This window comes from Pieris rapae, chromosome 23, assembly GCF_905147795.1.
Source record: "Pieris rapae chromosome 23, ilPieRapa1.1, whole genome shotgun sequence".
Taxonomy (NCBI): Eukaryota; Metazoa; Arthropoda; class Insecta; order Lepidoptera; family Pieridae; genus Pieris; species Pieris rapae.
In genome coordinates, this window is record NC_059531.1 from 1,597,714 (window position 1) to 1,619,512 (window position 21,799).

The 21,799-nt window shown below is 33.2% G+C and overlaps 1 protein-coding gene across 1 annotated transcript in view; it reads right to left on the reverse strand.

The window, feature by feature from the left end:
• Positions 1-21,799, reverse strand: part of LOC110993960 — a 54,730-nt gene that overhangs the window by 10,168 nt on the left and 22,763 nt on the right. Inside the window, exons 13-26 of the mRNA XM_045633308.1 lie at positions 20,671-20,996; positions 13,109-13,240; positions 11,765-11,969; positions 10,315-10,540; positions 9,770-9,867; positions 8,297-8,494; positions 7,244-7,370; positions 6,645-6,764; positions 5,690-5,847; positions 4,794-4,958; positions 3,407-3,544; positions 2,937-3,104; positions 2,286-2,393; positions 333-571 (exon numbers count right to left, since the gene is read on the reverse strand). Coding sequence (XP_045489264.1) covers positions 333-571; positions 2,286-2,393; positions 2,937-3,104; positions 3,407-3,544; positions 4,794-4,958; positions 5,690-5,847; positions 6,645-6,764; positions 7,244-7,370; positions 8,297-8,494; positions 9,770-9,867; positions 10,315-10,540; positions 11,765-11,969; positions 13,109-13,240; positions 20,671-20,996 — 2,408 coding nt within the window. The remainder of the gene's footprint in view (positions 1-332; positions 572-2,285; positions 2,394-2,936; positions 3,105-3,406; positions 3,545-4,793; positions 4,959-5,689; positions 5,848-6,644; positions 6,765-7,243; positions 7,371-8,296; positions 8,495-9,769; positions 9,868-10,314; positions 10,541-11,764; positions 11,970-13,108; positions 13,241-20,670; positions 20,997-21,799) is intronic.

Below are 21,799 nucleotides of genomic sequence, written 5' to 3' on the forward strand. Positions count from 1 at the left end.
AAGATCCAGCCCTAAATCGTCCTTCACCGGGGTGAGTAATGAACGAAACGTATATTTTAAATGAAATTTAAAATATTAAAAAATAAATAAACAATGGGTTCGCTGAAAAAATCCTGGACAGGCTATATTAAATTATTAATTAAAAAATGATTTTTTATTAAAAATTGTACTGATGAGAGTAATAAGAAAATCTTATACCAGCTGAAAGTATGAGACGTGCAGAATGTGCAATTGTTAGGTTCTTTATTTTTTTCCTGGACGGACTATAAGGTTCACAGGTATATTGATAATAAGTTTTTATTTGAATCGTGTTTTAACAAAATTGAGCATACCAGTAGCTGATCCAATAATCGCTGAACGAGACTCCAGCCTGCGTCAGCAATAATGATAGCAGGGTCAGACCAACCCAGGGCCATGAGTTCACGCTTTTCAAGTACTTCGATATGACACTCCACTTTAAGTTCCCTTTCGCTCTTTCTTCCGCTTCTAATATCTGTTCCTTTTCAATTTTTGATGCCTCCTCGCTTCTAACTGATGTTCGTGATACACCTCTCACGAATTGGGGTGCTTCCTAAAAATATTTATTTATTTACACTTCGTTGTATTACAATATATATATATATTATTCTCCTGTCACGATGTTTGTCCGTGATGGACTCCTAAACTACTTAACCGATTTTAAATTAAATTAGCACACCGTGAGCAGTCTGGTCCAACGAGGTCCAACTTAGAACTTTAATTATAGTCGCAATTGTATTTTATTGCAAATTATTTGTTTATTATTTGATACAATTCTAACAGATGGCGCTGTGTTAAAAGTACCAACGTTTCACAAGTTCTCCTACCGTTTCCCTTGATTAGTTTAAAATTTAAAATCTAGTCTCCCATATTGTGTAGAAAAATAATAATATATCCTTCTCACGAATAAAGGCACACAATTGTCGTTCGAATAGATAAAATTTGTATGTGAGCAATGAGAGAGGTTAAACTGATACAACACTCACAAAAAAATAGAAAATTGAAGGCGTCAATCAATAAAATTGACAAAAATATAATCAAATTCAAGTGCATGTACCACAGCAATAGCAAACCAAAATAGTATATGAACTAAATTAGGTTCGCACGAATTAAAATAATTGGCTCATCAAAACTTATAGTACTAAAACTCTGTCACTTGCTTGTTTTTTTTTTGCAAATCATACAAGATACAAATACTTGGAAACGTGCTGGTCCTGCTTTATAGGACAATCAAACTAGACACATAACAAATGTTCGTTTTTTTAAGAAGAAAGAGAATGAAATAATTATAAACATACATTATAGATACTCAATAAACATATGTTAGACCGTGTATCTACATATATATAACAATCGGTATAATCTAGTCATCTGTTGCATTGTTTAAATAACATCATACGCCTATTTTATTTCAGTAAAGTAGATTTTTGCAACGAAGTCCCTTATCCCGCGTTTCGAAAGGGGTCTAGACGGAAAAATGTAAGACGAAAAGTTGTAACGACGAAGCTAGCGACATCTCTATGATGGGACGGAACTTTTTCGTAAAAAAATGTACATAGGTGTCAATAGATGTCTCTATCTTCAGATTTGTTGTCAAAATGAAATCGTAAATTAATACAAAATAATAATCTTAGGCAGTCTAATTACTTAAATTAAGCCTACTGATTAAGTTTATATTAGATTATATTTGTTAATATTAAAAAATATTATTATAACTCACAACAAATAAAATTTTAATATAATTCCTTCACCAAATAATCGAAAGGAACTTCGTTGCATCCGGGTGTCCCTTGACACCTCGCAAGTTTTTTGTTCTAGCTACAGATCTTCAAATATAATTATGAAATCAATGTATACAAAATATGTAATAAATAAACAATGTTTTATTGTTTTTTTATTACTCTTTAATGTATCTATCTACGGTTTCGATATTTGTAAATATGTGAGGGAACAGGTATACTAACAATACAATAACAGACCTGTATAGTAATTCTATTCTGGGAGTACATTCACGTATAATTATTTAACTAATGTATACAAATATTGTAAAATCTAATTTAGAAGAGTAAGTGTGGATTTTATTTCCCATTCTTCTTCACACGAAACTACCTTTTGGAAGGGGCAACTAGAATCATCTTTGTAAAAGTGCCATTTGTGTGGTCTTATTGGAATAAATGATTTGATTTGATATAAATATTATTATATAGTAGTCTATTTCTATGGAATAAAATTGAAATATCTTTTGTGACGCTTAGTAAATTACTTACATCTTCAATCTCTTCGTCGTGTTTATCTTCCAACGTTGATAGAAGCGTAGAGAATTCCTTTCCGGATTTCAATAAATCATCAAGTGTTCCTATGTTTTCGACTGCGCCCTAAAACATATTAGGTATATAATCGAGTCAATGGACATTTTATTTATATATGCTTCGGTTAATCATTGAGATTTCTTCTCTTATCTAGAATGGTTTTTAATTTAATTTGATTGATACAAAGAAATGCAGCAGCGTTCAAAATTGTTATAAATTTCTTTTTATTCATTATAGTTATTTATTTGATTACTAGGTTAAAGAAATTGTACTGTATATATCGTCATAGTCGTAAAATAGTGACGGATCTGACAAATAGTAAAGTTTACAGGGCAGCCATTTCAAAATAATATAATCATGTGAGTTTTTGTTTTAACTATTTAAAATCATATTCTATTATTATGAAATTTAACATTTGCAGAGTTTGTTTTGAAACAAAATAAAAATTATGATATTAAATTACACAGTTTTCTAGAAAAATTAAATCCTTTACCGACTGGTTAATTTCACATTTAAAACACGTTTTTTTTTTTAAGTTTATGTCGAGTCTGCTAAACATGAAAGTTATATATTGCTTAGCGAAAATCTAGACAATCTAAAGTTACATACATTATTTAACACAACAATGACATCCGCGGATTTGATGAAATGTATTTGATGCGTGACCAGAATGCAGGTCTTCGCGTGCAGATAGCCTTTTATGCATTCCTCGAAGAGTTGTCGTCCAACGTTTGCGTCGACGGCCGATAATGGATCGTCCAATAAATATATATCTGCCTGGAACAATTTAATTACATTTAATCTGAATTAATTTTAAATTAATGACAATATGTCATAAAAAGTAATTTACCACAATACATTTTTTTATAGAACAGGCGGCAAATGGGCAGGAGGCTCGGTGTTAAGTGTAACTGCCGCCCATGGACATTCTCAATGCCAGAGGGCACGTGAGTGCGTTGCCGGCCTTTTAAGGATTGGTACTTTTCAATCTTCTGGTCTATGGTGCCAATAGCCCAGACTTATTCATAAATTAATGCTAAAAACCATATTCAAATTCTTGTAAAAATTGTTTGAAATACCTCTCTGTATACAGCCCTTGCCAAATTGATTCTGGCTCTCTGCCCCCCGGATAATTGAACACCGCGCTCTCCAACCAAAGTTAAATCCGCGTATGGAAATTGCTTAAAGTCCGGAAGTAAACAGCATACTCTGCAAACCTATAAAAAATCGCTTGTCTGTAAAGTCGGTTTACGACAGTTGAACGTGACAATATCATTTATTTATTTATTCATAGTCATAAGAAAATACTAATGAAATGGTTGCATTTCTCAAAAGAAAATTGTAATTTTATGTGTTTGTTAGATTTTTGTATGGATATGAATTGGAACGCATCAGAGGTAACGCGCTTTGAGGTAACGCCGCGCCGCGAGGTAACGCTGCAGAGTCATGTTTTGTGCGTGCAGCCGGCTCCATCGAATTATAAGACGTTGTCACGTTAAAAAATCGGTTGTCTGTAAAGTCGGCTTACTACAGTTGAACGTGACAACGTCATAAGAAAATACTGAAGGTTGCATTTCTCCAAAGAAAATTTTAAGTTTATTTGTTAAATAATAAAAAAAAATAAAAAGAGTTCATTCATTTTAAGTACATTTTCATTCATAGGTTTATTAAATTTATACCTAAAAGTAATTTAATATAATTTTATATTTTTTAAATAAAAAATACCTGTAATACAAACATAACTCTAAATTCCTTAAAATAATTACTTTATTTAACCTTATTTTATTTGTGTGGGTGCAAATGTGTGAGTGTGTATATGAGTGAGTCAGTGAGTGAATAAAGAAAGTATGTAATTACGTACTAGGTTAATACTATTTAACAAAGCACATCTTTAGAGGTGTAGGAAGTGCCTAGTCTGTATTATAACTCAAAGTACAATAAACTTATAAAGATTATTAATATGACAGTTATTACTTATTAGTTTACGAAATTAAAGAAATAATTACCAAATGACTTTGTGCACTGAAGATAAAGAAACTGAAATACTAGTGCAAGAATAATTTAACCATTTTTAATTTTCACAATACACTAATTACACTTTTTTACACTAGCACACCTACCATTTCTGGTGAGTACAAACTCTACTCTACTCTTACTGTATTTAAGACCTGTATCTCTATTTTAGTAATAAGTCTCAGCTTCTATATTATTTAACAAAAATTCCTTGGATCCAAAAGTGGACAGGCACAGATGGTTGATCAGGTATTTGATACAGAAATTTGAAAACTTTGAAGTTTGTTGCGGTGTTTTTTTTATTTGGAGTAGTACGATTTTACTTTGTTACGATTTTTATTTATAAAACAGATAACTCCAGTGTGTTAATTCTTTACATTTATTTAACATACATAAGGATACATACACAAAACAAACATGAAAATAAAACTATTATTTTAGATTTTTACGTACCTCATTATATTTATTTTTATCGTATGTCAACCCAAATAGGATATTCTCTCGGACGCTCGCAGGAAATAGCCACGCTTCCTGAGAGGCATATGACACGGTTCCTCTCATGGTGAAATTACCATTACGAACGGGTAACTCGTTAAGAAGAACTTGGAGGAGAGAAGACTGTAAAAAATGTAATTTTATTAACACTCGGCCACATCTGTTTTTAATAATGTAGCCGACACACGTCGTCGACTTTTTGAGTCTAAGACATGTCGGTTTCCTCACGATGTTTTTCTTCACCGTTCGAGCAAATGTTAAATCACATAGAAAGAAAGTCCATTGGTGCACACGGGGATCGAACCTACGACCTCAGGTATGAGAGTCGCACGCTGAAGCCACTAGGCCAACACTGCTCTTTAAACTCCTCTTAACACTTGAAAAACAATAAAACGTGAAAAAAATAATAGTAGAGTGAAATCCATTGGAAAAGTAGGAGACTATTATAAAAATAAAACGAAACAACTTTGCCATTTGACTTTTCTATGGGACTTTTAGTTTTGCCGAAAATCGAGTTGAACCGTTTTTACCCTTAAAAACTCATCTCCCTCCGCTTCCCTTATTTTTCGTTAATTATTTTTCCTTTCATTTTTACAATATTCTCCTCCTTCTCCAATGATTTTTATTCTACTATTATTTTTTGGATTCAAAAATTATCGACCCTGTTCCACTCTGTAACTTCCAATTTTACTGCTGTATAGATATAGTTCTCTCAAAAACTCATGGTTACTGAATCGCTATCAGTATTAAAAGTTCCAGGTGCGCGGAAAAACAATTGAAGCACATAAAAACATATTTTTTTATGTTCTTCAATTGTTTTTTCGCGCGCGCATAAAGAAGAGTTCATATCTTACCTTTCCTGAACCAACTGGTCCGATAATCGTGCATAGTTTATTCTTGCGCAAACGTAAACTTATATTTTTCAACGTATACGTCTCTTCTGGCTTCTTCCATGAAGCTGTCACGTTGTCCAACTCAACAATAAAACCTTCGGACTGCGAGTGTAAGGATACTAAAAAATATAAAAAAAAAAACAAAAAAAAACACCGCTATGTTGTGTGTTGATTCGATTGTGTAGCAAAGTGAAAGTCAAAGTCAAAATTAATTTATTCATATAGGTAAAATAATGTACACTTATGAACGTCAAAAAAATTAATGAATCTAATATTATAATCTATCTAATAGCATAATTGAAAATAAATAAATCAATGGCACAGGTCTGGGCTGGGCCATGGGCCAACCATACAAGTCTATGTTTAGCATATCAATAAGCATTTTAATTATTTTAAAAACTGGTGTAAGTTAAAATCTTATGGATAGTATATGGATATTGGCACAGTTAAACTGTCATTTTCATACAAAGGTCTATCCACATACACCGATCCGACTTACATGGATAGCTTGTATCGACAGATGGCTATTACAATCCGTCGATTGGTTATAACAAACTTTTATCAATATTTGTATTAAGATAAGCTCAATAAGGTCAAAATCGGATTTAGTTTCGGCGTTGAGGTCCTTCAAGTTATGAGTGAGAGACTTCTTCTTAACTTCTTCTTCTTCTTAATTGATGATGATTTGCTTTTTTTTAAAAGAGTACCGAGAGTTTTTTACGCCGGCTTTATCTCTCGGCCAACACCCTCTGTCTTCTTTGCCGATGAGTAGGAATGCCAACAGGCTCGAATTTAATGACGTGGAATAAGTGATACCATGATGATCTTATGTTCCAAAAAAAACCTTTTGTTATTTTTATTTTTAACATTGCGAGTGATTTCAATTATCATCACGTAGATATAAAAAGAAACTTACCAACAGAACTTCTTGCTTCGTTACTAACAGATATTTTTTTCACTACCACAGAATTTTCAATTGTTTTCCCATTAAGTTCAACTGGCGCTTTGGATAGGAGTGATAAATCTTCTCTCTCATCTGCATAATTGAATACAATTGATAAATGTTGACAAGTTAAATTACGAACTATTGTTGCTGCAGTAAATTTTTGTTATAGGCCGTAACAATTGTGTTTGTTCAATAGTTATTATGCACATTAAACAAAATTATGGCCCGAACATGTAAAAACAGAAATAAATAATGTATTTTTATTTAATAAACCAGTGACAACCTTGAATGAATGAATATAATAGAATATTTGTCAATCTAATAGGCAAATATCCTAGTCTTAGGCAAGTCGGTTTCGCCAAGATGTTTTCCTTTATGTTCGATGCGTTAAATACGCACATAGAAAGTCCATTGGTGCACAGCCGGGGATCGAACCATAGACCTGAGAGTCGCACGCTGTAGCTTAGGCCTAAACTTCTCTAGAAATTACATATAATAAAGGAAAGGAAATTAACGGAGATCCGTGGTCTCTCTGGTCTCATTAAATTTTAATATAATAAAATACTTACCCATAACAAGAACATTTTTGATTCGCTCAAGAGTCACGCCCAGTTCCGATAAACTAGCTATCGCTAGCGGTAAGATAAACGTCAAATTCATTTGAACTAAACTCAAGAACAGTTTAATTGGGTAGATCTGAAATTTTTTTAAATATATAATAGGGGCGCAAACGAGCCTGCGGGACGCCCAAAAAGGGCAGTCATCGTATCCCATAGATACCGATTTTTAGTGGGTGCGTGGCCGGCCTTTAAGGGAAGTGTACGCTCGAATTTAAGGTGATATACTCTCATTTTATCAATAAAAAATAATATAAGATGCTGATTATCTGAATAAGAGGTAATATCCAGTTCAAACACTGGTCTAAAACGAAAAAGCAATTTTCGGATCCGAGTGGTCGGCGTACAGCACATGCCGTATACTCGGATCCTAGGAGAGCTAGGACTGGCAATGGTTTAAACAATGAACGGGTCACTCGCACGGCTCCGAGTAGGCACCACCGCTACTATTACCCCGCTCCACTCGGATCCGAGAAAAGAGCACCTAATGGCTTCACATACAAATGAAAAACTCATTATCGGTTTCAAAGCGTGACGGGGCTAGCTTTGTCAGAATACTCAATCTGTATATTCTTTTTTTTTTATCATCTCATCTGATGTTAAGTAACGCCGCCCATGGACACTCTCAATGCCAGAGGGCTTGCTTACAGTATATCAGTTTAAAGGGCTGTATTATTTTTATTTATAAGAACTTGCCAGCGCTCGGCACACTGTTACATCGGTAAAATAATCACAAAATACTATTTTTAATGTGACAAGCTCATATAAACATAACATACACGAAGAGATCACACAGATATTAAACAAAACAATTATTTTAGAAAACCAACATAAAACAAAACAAAAATAACTAGTAAAAAAATTTACAATAGACTAAATAAAAATCGATTTTATTGTGTGATAAGCTACTATGGATGTCCTAGATACCTAGTTTATCACAATACTTAATCATGATCAGAACGCGTTATACGAAAAGAAAGCAGAAGACAAACTTAAATACTTTACCACAGTAGCTGTCAGCAGATTGCCATTTAGCACAATTGTGAGGGATGTGATAAAAAGAGTAGTTCTTTCGGAAAACATCATGAATCCAATGAACACACTCCGGACGAAGAGAGACCTCCGCAGTGCCCATACTTCGTATTCCCTTGCCAATGTTACAATTTTTAAGAACGATTTCTCCCACGCATACATTTTGATCACCTGAAAAATGTAAAAATAACGGTTGTCTGTCAAGTCGGTTTACTGTAGTTAAATGTGACAACGTCTTAAGAAAATACTGATGGAATAGTTGCATTTCTCAAAAGAAAATTGTAACTTTATTTGTTTGATAGATATTTTGTATGGTTATAGAGAAGGAGGTAAATGGAAATCACAATTCAATTAATCAAGTTACATTTATTTGTACGCATACAATTAGGTCAATTTTGCACTTCAAGCATTAAATGGAACGCCTCAGAGCGAGGTAACGCCGCATGCGTCATGTTTTTTCATGCATGCAGCCGGCTCCATTGAATTATAATTTGTCACGTCAATATCTTAGTAGTAGGATAGGACACAGATAAGAAATATGCCATCCTAAAGGAAACCACATCCGTAAGCCTCTAATTGCAGTTGACCGTGGATGGCTGTAGGCTTTCTAAAATCTAGCTGTTTGAAAGCAACCTTTGATACACGACAAACTTATTGTACGTACACACAAGAGTTCATAATATATTTGGACAATTGTTTCACTAAGGTTCATTCCCAATACCTAAAACTATACCAAGTGTATTAAGAACTAGTCCCAAATTTCGCTATTTATGTCATACAGATTCCGTTTATAATTCAGCAATCAATATTAAACGTATTGCGAAATTAAACTAATAAACCCTGTTTACAGTACGTGTCAGCGATGCTTTGGAATCAAATCAATCAAACCAAAAATCGTTTATTCATATAGGTAACATAATGTACGAAAAAAAGGGAGAATCACTATTCAAACTAGAATAAAACGTATTATCTAATTCCAAGAATTTGGTATATAATTTTGATCGGTTTTACTTATATTCGGTATTTTTTTTAAGAAATTGTGTTTTTCGGAAATTATATTTAAGTACGAATTATATACTAATAAAATGATGAAATATGAATAATGTAGAATATATATGTTGGAATAGCTTTAGTGATGTTGTGTCGTTAAAATAATTTAAAAAAATAGTATTATTATTCGCCGATAGATGTCCTGAATAGGCATTTTCAGTTTGAATTGGGGCTACTCAAACGCCACCTTTCTGTTATTTTCTATCATTTATTCCTAGCTAGATCGATTTATCGCCCCGGAAACCCCCCGTATACTAAATTTCATGAAAATCGTTGGAGCCGATTCCGAGATTCCAATTATATATATATATATATATATATAATTGTAATCTCAGTAAATATATATATATATATTTACAAGAATTGCTCGTTTAAAGATATAAGATAACTACTCACTTGAATTCCACTTATAATCTCACTCATTAGTTTTATTCTTTTATCCGTCCTCTGTGCGACTGTACGACGGATTGTCGCCGTATATTTCGTGAGAGTAGCTGCAAAATATTTAGATATTAATGCCAGAATAGATGTCCTTTATTCAATGTAACTTTTTAGGTCTTGATCTCAGATTTATGATAATTTGTCTGAAGCTACTAGGCTACACAACGCTGCTAAAAGATAAATAAGTTTTTGAACATATGTTTTTTTATCTTCTGTCTTTCAATCCAAGAATGTTTCGGCATGAGCGAGACAAATGCTTGATGGTTGGAAGTATTTAAATTACTAGCATGGTGAATTAATCATTACAATTGTCTAAAACAAAAAATCGCCAGTCGGGACTTTGGCCTGGTTGAAGATCCTCCCTTCAGGTCTAGAAATTTTCGATTCAGGGTATTCCTACATTATATTATGGCTGCAGGTTGTAAGTATTTAAATTTTGGTTTTCAAAGAGATAGAAGATCAAAATAACCGAAAAAAAATTCACTAAAAATAAAACTCACCTTGTACTGGCAATATTAATATTATCACTACAAAGAGACCGACAATTGGCGCATATCCACCAATATTGTATAAAAAGTACAGAACAATCGCGACTTGGATTGGCACCAGCCACAAATAATGGAGAAACATTAGTGCTTGATCGAATCTTGCAATATCGTTCGATAAGAGATTTACCAATTTCCCGGCAGCCACTTCGTTTAGGGAAAGTTGACTCATTCGTAGAAGCTAGAAATATAAAATTCATATGAACATACACAATGTCTCTGTTTCATGATCATTTCTAAATCTAATAGGCAATTAGGTGATCAGCCTTCAGTGCCTGACACACGTCGTCGGCTTTTTAGGTCTAAGACATGTCGGTTTCCTCACGATGTTTTCCTTCACCGTTCGAGCAAATGTTAAAAACTCCATTGGTGCACAGCCGGGGATCGAACCTACGACCTCAGGTATGAGAGTCGCACGCTGAAGCCACTAGGCCAACCACGGAATAATTGTAATGTACACAGGACACTGGGGCTCCCTAGAACAGGGACAAGCGTTCGATCAATTATGCCACAACCTTAATCGTCACGAATAAAGTTTTATTATTAATTATTATTCATAATTCTTCATTTCTCGAAATATGAACAAGACGAGATGCATTAACACCCAAGGACAGTGTTTTGTTCACAGCATTAGTTTTGTTCTAATTGGTACGTATCAGCTTTCTGAGCCAGACACATCATTAACTTCTTGGGTCTAAAGCATGCCAGATACCAGCACCATGAATGAATGTCACTGTTCATAGTAAGTAAAGTCGAATGATGTGCTGCAAGGTTCACGTCTACGATCAGAGATGAAATACTTGTAAGCACCTGGAATTATTCTTCTTCACAATATTGAAACTTCTACAGAATAATGACAGTATATCTCCGAAAACTTCACCTTACTGATTTAGGAAATGGTCATGATATGCTTATTGAAAGAGATCTTATTGGAAATTTCCATTCCAGGAACAGTCCACTACTGTTCCTGCCTCCTACGGCTGTGCAATACCGTTTTCTATCTATCAGTGCAATTTTTTCTCTTATGGAAAATAAAAAGAGAGAGAATTAACACTCCAAATACATTTCTTGCAACTATGGCGTAAACGATTGAGTTCTCCGACTCCCAGTTAATAAAACTAAACCTAGTATGTCACGCATCTTCCTTTCTCCAGGATCAACGAAGTAGAACTAAGAGTCATTAGAATTTTAGAAAGGCTATGGTGACACTTTTTTTATAGAATAGGACAATGAGGCTCATCTGGTGATAAGTGATACCGCCGCTCATGGACACTTTCAATGCCAGAGTGCTCGCGAGTGCGTTGCCGTTTTAAGAATTGGTATCCTCTTTTCTTGAAGGACACTACCTTAAACTGACAGACGCAAAAGTCACCTTAAATAATAAGTAAAATAAACATTATAATACCTTTCTATATATGACAGCTGAAAACGCAACTTTCAACTTCAAACTGAACCGATTCACGAACAAAGTGTTATGATGCTGCGCCATCAATGCAATGAAGTTGCAACCCAACATTCCCAGTGCGTAATAGCCAGCTTCCGCTTGAGTCAGTGCGGCATTTACCGACCAATATGATAACAATTGCGTAAATAATATAGGTGTAATTGTTCTAAAACATAATTGTATTTTTAAAACCCGTCTTTTCAGACCAGATAGAAAACAAATTAATTAATTATATTAATTATAATAAATAATATCCAAATTAAATCTCTAAAAACAAAACGAGATAATGGAGGACACCGTGAGCAATTTCTGCAAAAACCCTTCATCTTTTAGTTAATATCAACTCCGGGGTAATAAATACAGTTAAGATTTTCTACAGCTGTGATACTTTTTGACCTTCAACACCTTTTGTCTTCAGTCACCGTGACCACGCATGTAAAGCACGCGAAACGTCGAAAAAAATTAAAATTATGATAAAAAATTTGTGTCTGTCAGCTCCGACGCACGACTGAAGTACTCCTTAAGTACGATTGTCTAAACATACGCAAAAAGAGTTTATCCAAATGAAAATAAGATGAATACTATATGAAAAGGTAAATTAACAAATTAATGAAAATAATAATGATAAAAATTATAACTTCACAATAACAATATTAATTATTGATATGTATAACAAAAACAGCAATATAAGTACATTGACACTGATAGAAACAAACAAGCCAAATAACATATAGGTATAGTCGCCTTGCAGCATACACTATGTACGTCTTAATAAAGTAACGAGGTCATTCATCAGTAGATTTTACCTGTCATATTTTTCTCATACCGGGCGCCTTATATATGAAAATCGATTCTTAAGGAGTAAACTCCAAAAAATACGTTTCGTAATACATAGCTTAAATCCGGTTCCATGTTTTCTTTCCATTATTTTTTTTGTTATTTTTCTTTTTTGATTATTATTATTATTTTATTTAGTTACTAATAAATATTATGTTATATTTAATAATGAGAAGAAATTCAGAAAGAAAAAACAAGAAATTCTGCGTCATACGAAAACCTACAAAGAAAGGATCATAAACCATCCAAATCGCTTAGCGAAAGTCTTGATGGATAAAACTCGCGCATCTCGTCGACTTAAACGGAAAATGCCCCAAGACAACAATAAAGTAGGATGTGACCCTAGTCGCATTCCGAGCATGCCATGACAAGTCCCGACCTACCAACTACTTAATGTCCCCCAGTATGTGACAGATCGTAGTGTATAAAAAGACCAAAAAAAAAAATGTTTAATAATAGTTCTTATACCTCGCTATAGTGTTTATTAGAAGCAAGAGTCCTCCAGGTGAATAGGCGAGCCAATACGTTCGCAATAAAACTCGCCAAAGGGACGGATCTCGCCCATCCATTTGCGCTTTTTGGAATTCATTCAACCAGCTCCTGTTGAGAAATAAAATTCATCGTTTCTTTTTTTATAGAGGCTTTTTTACAGGGGGCAAACGGGCAGGAGGCTCACCTTATTCAAAAAAACATCTATATATTTATTTATAAAACCTTTTTTATATTTTTATAGAACAGGGGGCAAACGGGCAGGAGGCTCACCTGATGTTAAGTGATACCGCCGCCCATGGACACTCTCAATGCCAGAGGGCTCGCGAGTGCGTTGCCGGCCTTTTGAGAATTGGTACGCTCTTTTCTTGAAGGACCCTAAGACCTTGCCAACGCTGAGAGAAATAAAATACAGGATTTAATGTGAACACGAGAAAAACTTAAATAATATAAAACTAAAGGAAGTTGTTGAAAGGACGGCAACGCACCTACTAAAAATGGGTGTCTATGGGCTGCGATTGCTTTTTAGGCATCCCGCAGGCTCGCTTGCCCTCCCATTATTAAAAAAAAAACTAAAGGAAAATCGATTTCAAAGCGTGATGGAGAAACTATGGATATCCAGACCTAGCTTGTTTATGAGAATGCTGTAGAATGCTAAATCTGGAAGTTTGAATGCTTGGTCTTCTAAATTGAGAGACATTTGAGCTAATGGTACGCAGAAAAGGTCCTCGCCTTCCCCGGTGAAGGCGGTTTTTTACCTTAACCTGTTGTTTATATACATATATTTATATATTTTAAAGCAGTCGTTCTCTAACAACTGTGGCGCTCCAACAGTTTAGGTCCAGGCCTCAAATTTATGTATATTTTTTTTGTATTATTTCCTTTTCTTAAGAGATTGAGCTCTAAAACATGACAGCTTCTTAACGATTTCTTTCAAAAATCAAATCAAAAATATCTTTATTTATATAGAATTAATTCAAATTTAAATTGAATTATTTTTTTAAGGTTAGTTATTACATAGGATTAACTATAATATTGTAAATTAACATTTACTACCAGTTCTAAAATCAAGGACGTACGTAAGAACTGGCAATAAACTTTCCGCCACTCTTTTTAATCGCCAAGTTTTTTTTACAATTTTTTTTTAAGGAGCTGCAACCATTACACCATGTTCACTACGACATCTTGAGTAATAATTAATAATAAAATAAATTAAAAACAAGATTTGTCCTCTATCAGCAGGAGGCATGGTGAAATAGTGAAATTTGTGTGAACGAACTTATGACCTTGTAGAAGTGTAATTATCTATACCGTAATTCCATTTGAATATATTATGTCTACGTGTCGTAATTTCATAATTCCATTTATCAGGTGGTGGTCTGTGGCCATAATAGTATAGTAGTATATAGTATAGTGTAATAGAGTAAAAACTCTTTTCGATTTTCATCTGTATTATAATATACCTCTAACACTAAAATATCAAGAATCAGACCAATATTTTAAAAAAAAACTTTAAATTTTATGGCAGTCGCCTCTCTTAGTCGCAAAATTAATGTTTAAAGAACTTTATTTCTCATTGCAAAAAAAAATTATTTTTACATAAGATTTATATATGATATATATTAATATGTATATACGAGCGAGATACACGTCGCCATTAGCCGTCTCAATTTTAGTCAACTGTGTTCACTCTAACATACATCTTTACTGCCTTTTTGAATTTGTCAAACACACCAATATTGCGATTTTTAGATGGTAATTGATTAAATAATAAATATAACCTCCGCCAAACAAGAAGTTGTCGACAAGAAGAGTTTGCTTTTTTAATTAAAATTTTTAAGTTACAAATGTAACAAGCGACGTGACATCTGGTCAAAACTCAAAATCACGCTGTCCGCGTCACAGACTACGTCAGTATTTTTATTTATTTATTTATTGTATACATAATCTTAAATAGAAGAAGTTGGTGTGGTGGAAACACAAACTGGACACAGTTAAATTTAATACAGTAATTTTTTTGAAGTGAACCTTCTTTAGGCGCATGAGGGTAATTTTTAAACGTCACGAAAGTGCAGCGTTTTACGAAGAAAAGAGAGAGAGCGATTGAGAGAGTGAGAAAGGGAGATCGAGAAAAAATACAGGCTATTGGTTGATGAATTCGTTTATTAGTTATATATTAGAACTTTAGATGGCAATTCTGTTGCATGACGTCTTGTGCAGTAAACGCAGATTTTTTTAAATTTATATTATCATTAGCACGTATACGGTAAACGGTGTGAACATAGATATAAAAATACATGGATTAAACATATACTGGTACATGATCATCTATTGGGGCTTTTACCTTAGTAATTATTAATTTACAAAGATGTTTCACTTCTGACATGTGTGCTTTGTACGCACGTACTGTTTTTTTAATTTCATGTTACTTCATAATGAACGACTCTATATACAAATGTTATCTCAGACGGCACTTACAATTGTGATAATCTAGAAGTCATTTATGATAAACAGCTACTTGAATCATAATATGGGTATAATAAAAATGTAATACATTATTTGAACTACATCATTTTAGGTCGGCGCCTCAGAATCTGTCTCTTTTGTCAATAGGCAAGTTATCAGCCTGCTGTGCAGACGCAATTGACTATTTGGGCCTAAGGCAAGCCGGTTTTCTCACGATGTTTTCTTACGCCCAAACCCAATAACATATCTAAATGCGTTTTTGGCCATCTGAGATAGTCTTCTTAGTGAAAATATTGATAAATGTTTGCCAGCTAATTGACGGATTGTAATAGCCATCTGTCGATACAAGCTATCCATGGTAGGTCGGATCGGTGTATGTGGATAGACCTTTGTATGAAAATGTCAGCTCATCTGTGCCAATATCTTAAGATTTTAACTTACACCAGTTTTTAAACAATTAAAAAGCTATTTTATGTGTTTTAATCATAGACTATAGTTATTTACTTTATTTGGTTTATATTGAATATCAAATATAATTGTAAAGAGCGAAGAGATTGCATTCTATCCGCCGCCAAAAATGAATTGTCTTCGTAGTGTTTGTGTATTGTGATGCAGATAGGAGATATATTTACTGTCATGGTCTGATTTAGTCCACAATCTCAGATTGAAAACAATCTGTGGATTAATTATTGGGTTCGGGCGTTAATAAGCGAATGTTAATGCGCATATTAATGTTGCGATAACAATATTACATGTAGAAATAATTATTCAACTTGTTTAATATATACAAATGATAGGTGTTTATTATATACATATACTATTTATCTCCAGTATATATTATTAATATTATAGTATTATTTTTGGTAATATATTATTTAACACATTTAACACACGTGTGTTTGTGAGAGTGTGTTAAACACAAATTCTTAAAAGGCCGGCAACGCACTCGCGAGCCCTCTGGTATCAAGAGTGTCCATGGGCGGCGGTATCACTTGACATCAGGTGAGCCTCCTGCCCGTTTGGCCCCTGTTCTATAAAAAAACTACTTGTTAAATAGATTGTACATTATAAGATACTAGCAGACTCGGCCAAGCGTTGCTGTGGCTAAGGTTTTTGTTATATTACATAGTAGTGAACTATTCAAGGGAAACTGTAGGAGAAAATTTTGTGAATTTATTTGTCTCTTTTTACTCTCGCTATTTCGTTTTATCGACTTTCAAATCACAGCGATTCTAAAGAAGATTTCACAAAATATTATTATCTACTCTTAAAAAATTTGTTTAATAGACATTATAAATTATTAAAATCAATACAATGTTTCTCGCATTTAGAAATGGCGCCAAATGGTGCAACAGCAGACGCTGTCACAGATAATTCACAATTGGAACAGAGTTAGCGTGCCTCGCTACACATATAAAAAACCTCTTTGGAGAAAACTTTTTATACTTAGACATGCGCTGTTTTCAAATAAAAATAAATGTGTTACATTATTTTATATTAAACTAGCGACCCGGCTTCGCACGGGTGCAATGCTGATACCAAATACACTACAGAAAATCTGTGAACGTTGTATATAAAAATGTGGGTTATCCATAAGAGATAGACATATACGATCACGGACTTTTCTGTAGACCTTTTCAATGTGTACAATACTTAGTGCATTATTTTGATAAAACTCGTAGGGTTCAGCCTGCGTTTGCAATGTAAGCGGAAAAAATGTAATTATTTACGACATCACATTAGAAACCTCAAAAATAACAGTACTTCTCCACTATCTAATGGATGTTATTATACATATTATAAACCTCTTGAATCACTCGTATCTATTAAAAAAAAACGCATCAAAATCCGTTGCGTAGTTTCAAAGATTTAAGCATACAAAGGGACATAGGGACAGAGAAAGCGCCTTTGTTTTATAATATGTAGTTATTTTGGATTTGTTTCAAACGTTTTTTTTAGTTTTGTATTGTTTGTGAACTATTCAAGCGATGCAATCATGTAATGATGTTTGAACAATAAATACTGGTGTTTTTAACAAAGACCGCTCTGATGTTAAAATATAATTATTATTGTTGCAAGGCCGATAATTATACAGAATGAGGGCGCTTAAACGAATTTGATTAGTCATTGTTGAACTGGCAATATTCAGGCGAGTTAAAATTTCCTTATCAAATCTCTCAATATCATCTCATACGAAATAAATACTTATTAATACAACGACCAAATGTTTTTACATGGTATTTGCAACGGTTTAATTGACATTGATATTAGTTGTTTATACTACGTATTTGCGTGTTGTTCTCACGACTATGTAAGTGCATGCTTCTATTTCACCATGCCTCCTGCTGATAGAGGACAAATCTTTGTTTTTAATTTATTTAATTATTCTTTATACTCAAGATGTCATATGCAACATGGTGTAATGGTTGCAGCTCCTTACAAACATTGTGTAAAAAACACTTGGCGATTAAAAAGAGTGGCGGAGAGTTTATTGCCAGTTCTTCTCTTCCGTTCCACGCCCTTGATTTGAGAACTGGCAGTAAATGTAAAATTAGAATCATTTAATTTATTGTATATTTCTTTTTTTTTTGACGTTCATAAGTGTACATTACACACATATGAATAAATGATTTTTGTTTGTTTGACATCACACAATACAAGGCAAACCCAACTATTTCAAAATCAAAAAGAAAAAAGTGTAAGACCAACTATTTACGATACTCAGTTATGTATCGTATACCTTCAGATTACAACATAAATTACCAGCAAATAGATATATAATTTATATATTAAAATATATAGTATAAAATATAAATTATACATATTAATGTGACTAAAAAATACTATTTTTTTATTTTTATTTTCTCTAGATTAAGGATCATGTTTAGATTAACATTAATATATATATAGCGTTGCCTGGAAGAGATCGCTTAGCGATAAGGCCGCCCGTTGCATCCCTTGTAATTTTTATGTATTCTTTTATTTTTGTTTCTTTGCAACGAAGTGTAAATAAATAAATAAATAAAAATCCTTTATATTTGATATTTATTATAATGATCAATGAATCTTAGAACTTATAATTTAGAATTTAGTATAAATTTGTGCTTTGTTCTATTTTTTGTTTTAATATGTAAAACTATGCTTTATGTTTTCGTTTGAATGTGTATTCTGTTTTTGGCATGTATAATAGAATTGTTTTAATATTGTTTAATGATATATTAAAGTATTTCTACAGCTAGTAAAAATACTTTAAAGCAGAAAAAAGAAATCATCAGCAAAACAGCGAATTAGGTTCGAGAAAGGCAACAATGCTTTTTCTAAAACCGATCAGTCCGATCAGTCCGATCAGAAAGGTAAAGTTAGATTTAAAGAAAAACACTTTTTTACGGATTATAGTTATGTATTATTGTATTTAAACTTATAATTATTTAAACATAATTTTAAATTTAACCGACATTTCGCGAGCTTTACAGCGTGCGTGGTCCCGGTGACTGCAGACAAAAGGTGTTTAATGTCAAAAAGTATCACAGCTGTAGAAAATGTTGTATTATCTGTATTTATTTCCCCGGAGTTGGTATCGAATACAATAATACATAAATATAATCCGTAAGAAAGTGTTTTTCTTTAAATGTGTAAAAGTTATATTAATAAAAGACGATACTAAAGTTAGATTTATTAATTACATTTTCTTGTTATCCTAATTCCTATAATAAAGGCCTTTGCCAACTTTTTCCAACTATCCACGGCTTTTTTCCAGTGGATCTTATAGGTATTACAAATTACAATACACCCAAAGGAACCACAACAAAATTTATTGAGCCTTTTGGCAGTTCACTCAACGCAACCATAGCAACAGTGTACTCCGCGTCCGCAAAAATTAACGTAGACCGTCTGATAACAATTTTAAGTGTCATGGCAGTAAAAGATAAAATAAATTATTTTATCCATATGTACTTTTTATTTATTTATTTATTTCGTATTCCTACAGCTAACATAAATTATATATACAATATATATAAACAAATACACTGAAAATATAGCCAAAGAATGGAATACATGATACATTTTACTACAAAAAGATTTACAAAAGGGAATAAACAAACAAAAAGTATTCAATACATTTAACTAATTGTGATTCAATTTAATTAACTAAGCCTAATTTGGTTGTGTTGTGTGATGGTGTAAAAGTGTGGGTATGTACGTGATGGTGTGTATGAGGGGTGTGCTCATTATGTAAGTGATTATGCGCTATGGATATTCTTAATAGACTTTTTAACCACTTTTTTTAGTTTTAGTTAGTGTTGGCCTAGTGGATTCAGTTTGCGATTCTCATGCCTGAGGTGGTGGGTTCCATCCCCAACACCAATGGACTTTTTGCATATCGCATTTATAACAAAGAGCGTACCAATTCATAAAAGGCCGGCAACGCACTCGCGAGCCCTCTGGCGAGCATTAGGAGTGTCCATGGGTGGCGGTATCACTTAACATCAGGTGAGCCTCCTGCCCGTTTGCTCTATTAAAAAAAAAGGTTAAGCAACAAAGCAAAACATCATGAAAAAACCGCCATTAGACCCAAAATGTCGACGGCGTGTGTCACACAGGATCACCTACCTCATGAAATAGGAACATAAATTTGAGGCTCAGACTTAAAAAGATAGATATAATTCACATTTTTTTTTATTTCAAACCTATATATAATCTTTTTACAGCCGATGCTTCAAATGATATGACTTGCGTCAATTGTAAAGTTGAAAAGATATATTTTTTAATATTCCAAATAAATAATAATAATTTATTTCAAGTTTGTTTCACAGGAATAACTTATATCTAATTGCGCTAGTTATATAAACAAAATTAGTCAGGTTTATCTGACGCTGAACTAGGTGTGAACCCGTATTTCAACATACAGCGCCTAACCCCTTAAATATATTAGACAAAAACTTTAGCATCAAGTACATGACTTATTGGCGAAACTTACATGTTATAGCTTACAATCAATTTTACAAGTAATTATATTATGGTGTGAAGTGTTCAAGTGTGTAAGGTGAGGTGTAAGTGTGTGAATAAAAGCTTACCTTTCTAAATGACTTCCAAGCCTATCGGAGTCATAATATTTATTTGGAACAATAAGATCGTCTTCTTCTATATCTCTTTTATTCCCTTTCACAAATATGGGACACACCCAGCATATAAAAAGCCTGGATAACGGATTAGGCTCACTCCTACGTTTATCCATTTTCACATACACAACCGAATTTATTAACGTACAAATTGTAACTACACAATTGTAATACGTGATAATGACTGTAATCAATTTAGCGCAAGATAACACAGTGATGAAATCAATTAGTTTTAATAAAACAAGCAAAAAAGTTATTTTGAAAAAGGCGAAAATAACACCCTAACAACAACACAGATTTTTGTTTCATGATTTTCTCAATCTAATAGGCAAATAGGTGATCAGCCTGTGCTTGACACTGTCAACTTATTGGATTTTACTCTAGTATATTTCTATTCTCCTCTTCAAATATTAAATGCACATAGAAAGTCCATTGGTGCACAGCCGACATCAGGGATGAGAATCACACGCTGACGTCACTAGGCCATTGCTATTTTTAAAACATTCACTGCTCTGTGCGGCAGTTAGTTTTCCTTGTTTTGCATTGCGTGCGGATGTGATTTTTTCATGTAAAAAAGAGACAACTATATTGCCGATGTCCTTACTTGAAGTGTATTAAAATGTATGGTAATTATTATTATTTCATCCCTATCTATATGACTGTATTAACCACTACAACGTTTTTCCAGTAAAATCAACCATTTGAAAAAATGCCTGTAACTTTAATGATATTACTTAGAACCCAGTGCGACTGCAGCTGTGTATACACAAGGATGTAATCTATTGATTGGTTCAACAGAAAAATCAGCTGTTGACTTTCCATGACTCTGTGAAGGTTTGAAAATACATACGGGATTTAATGATAATACTTAGAATTACTAATACGATAGAATACCAAAATAACTCCCACACCAACTATTCTAGATAAAAACATTAAAAAATTAAACATATATTCCTAAATATATTTATCCATAACTAACAATATAGCAAGCAACTCTTGTGAACTCAGCCAGTGTACAAACAAATAGGTCCACCTCAATAAAAACTCTGTTCACTATCCGTATTGCCCGCGTGAGTGGCGCTTT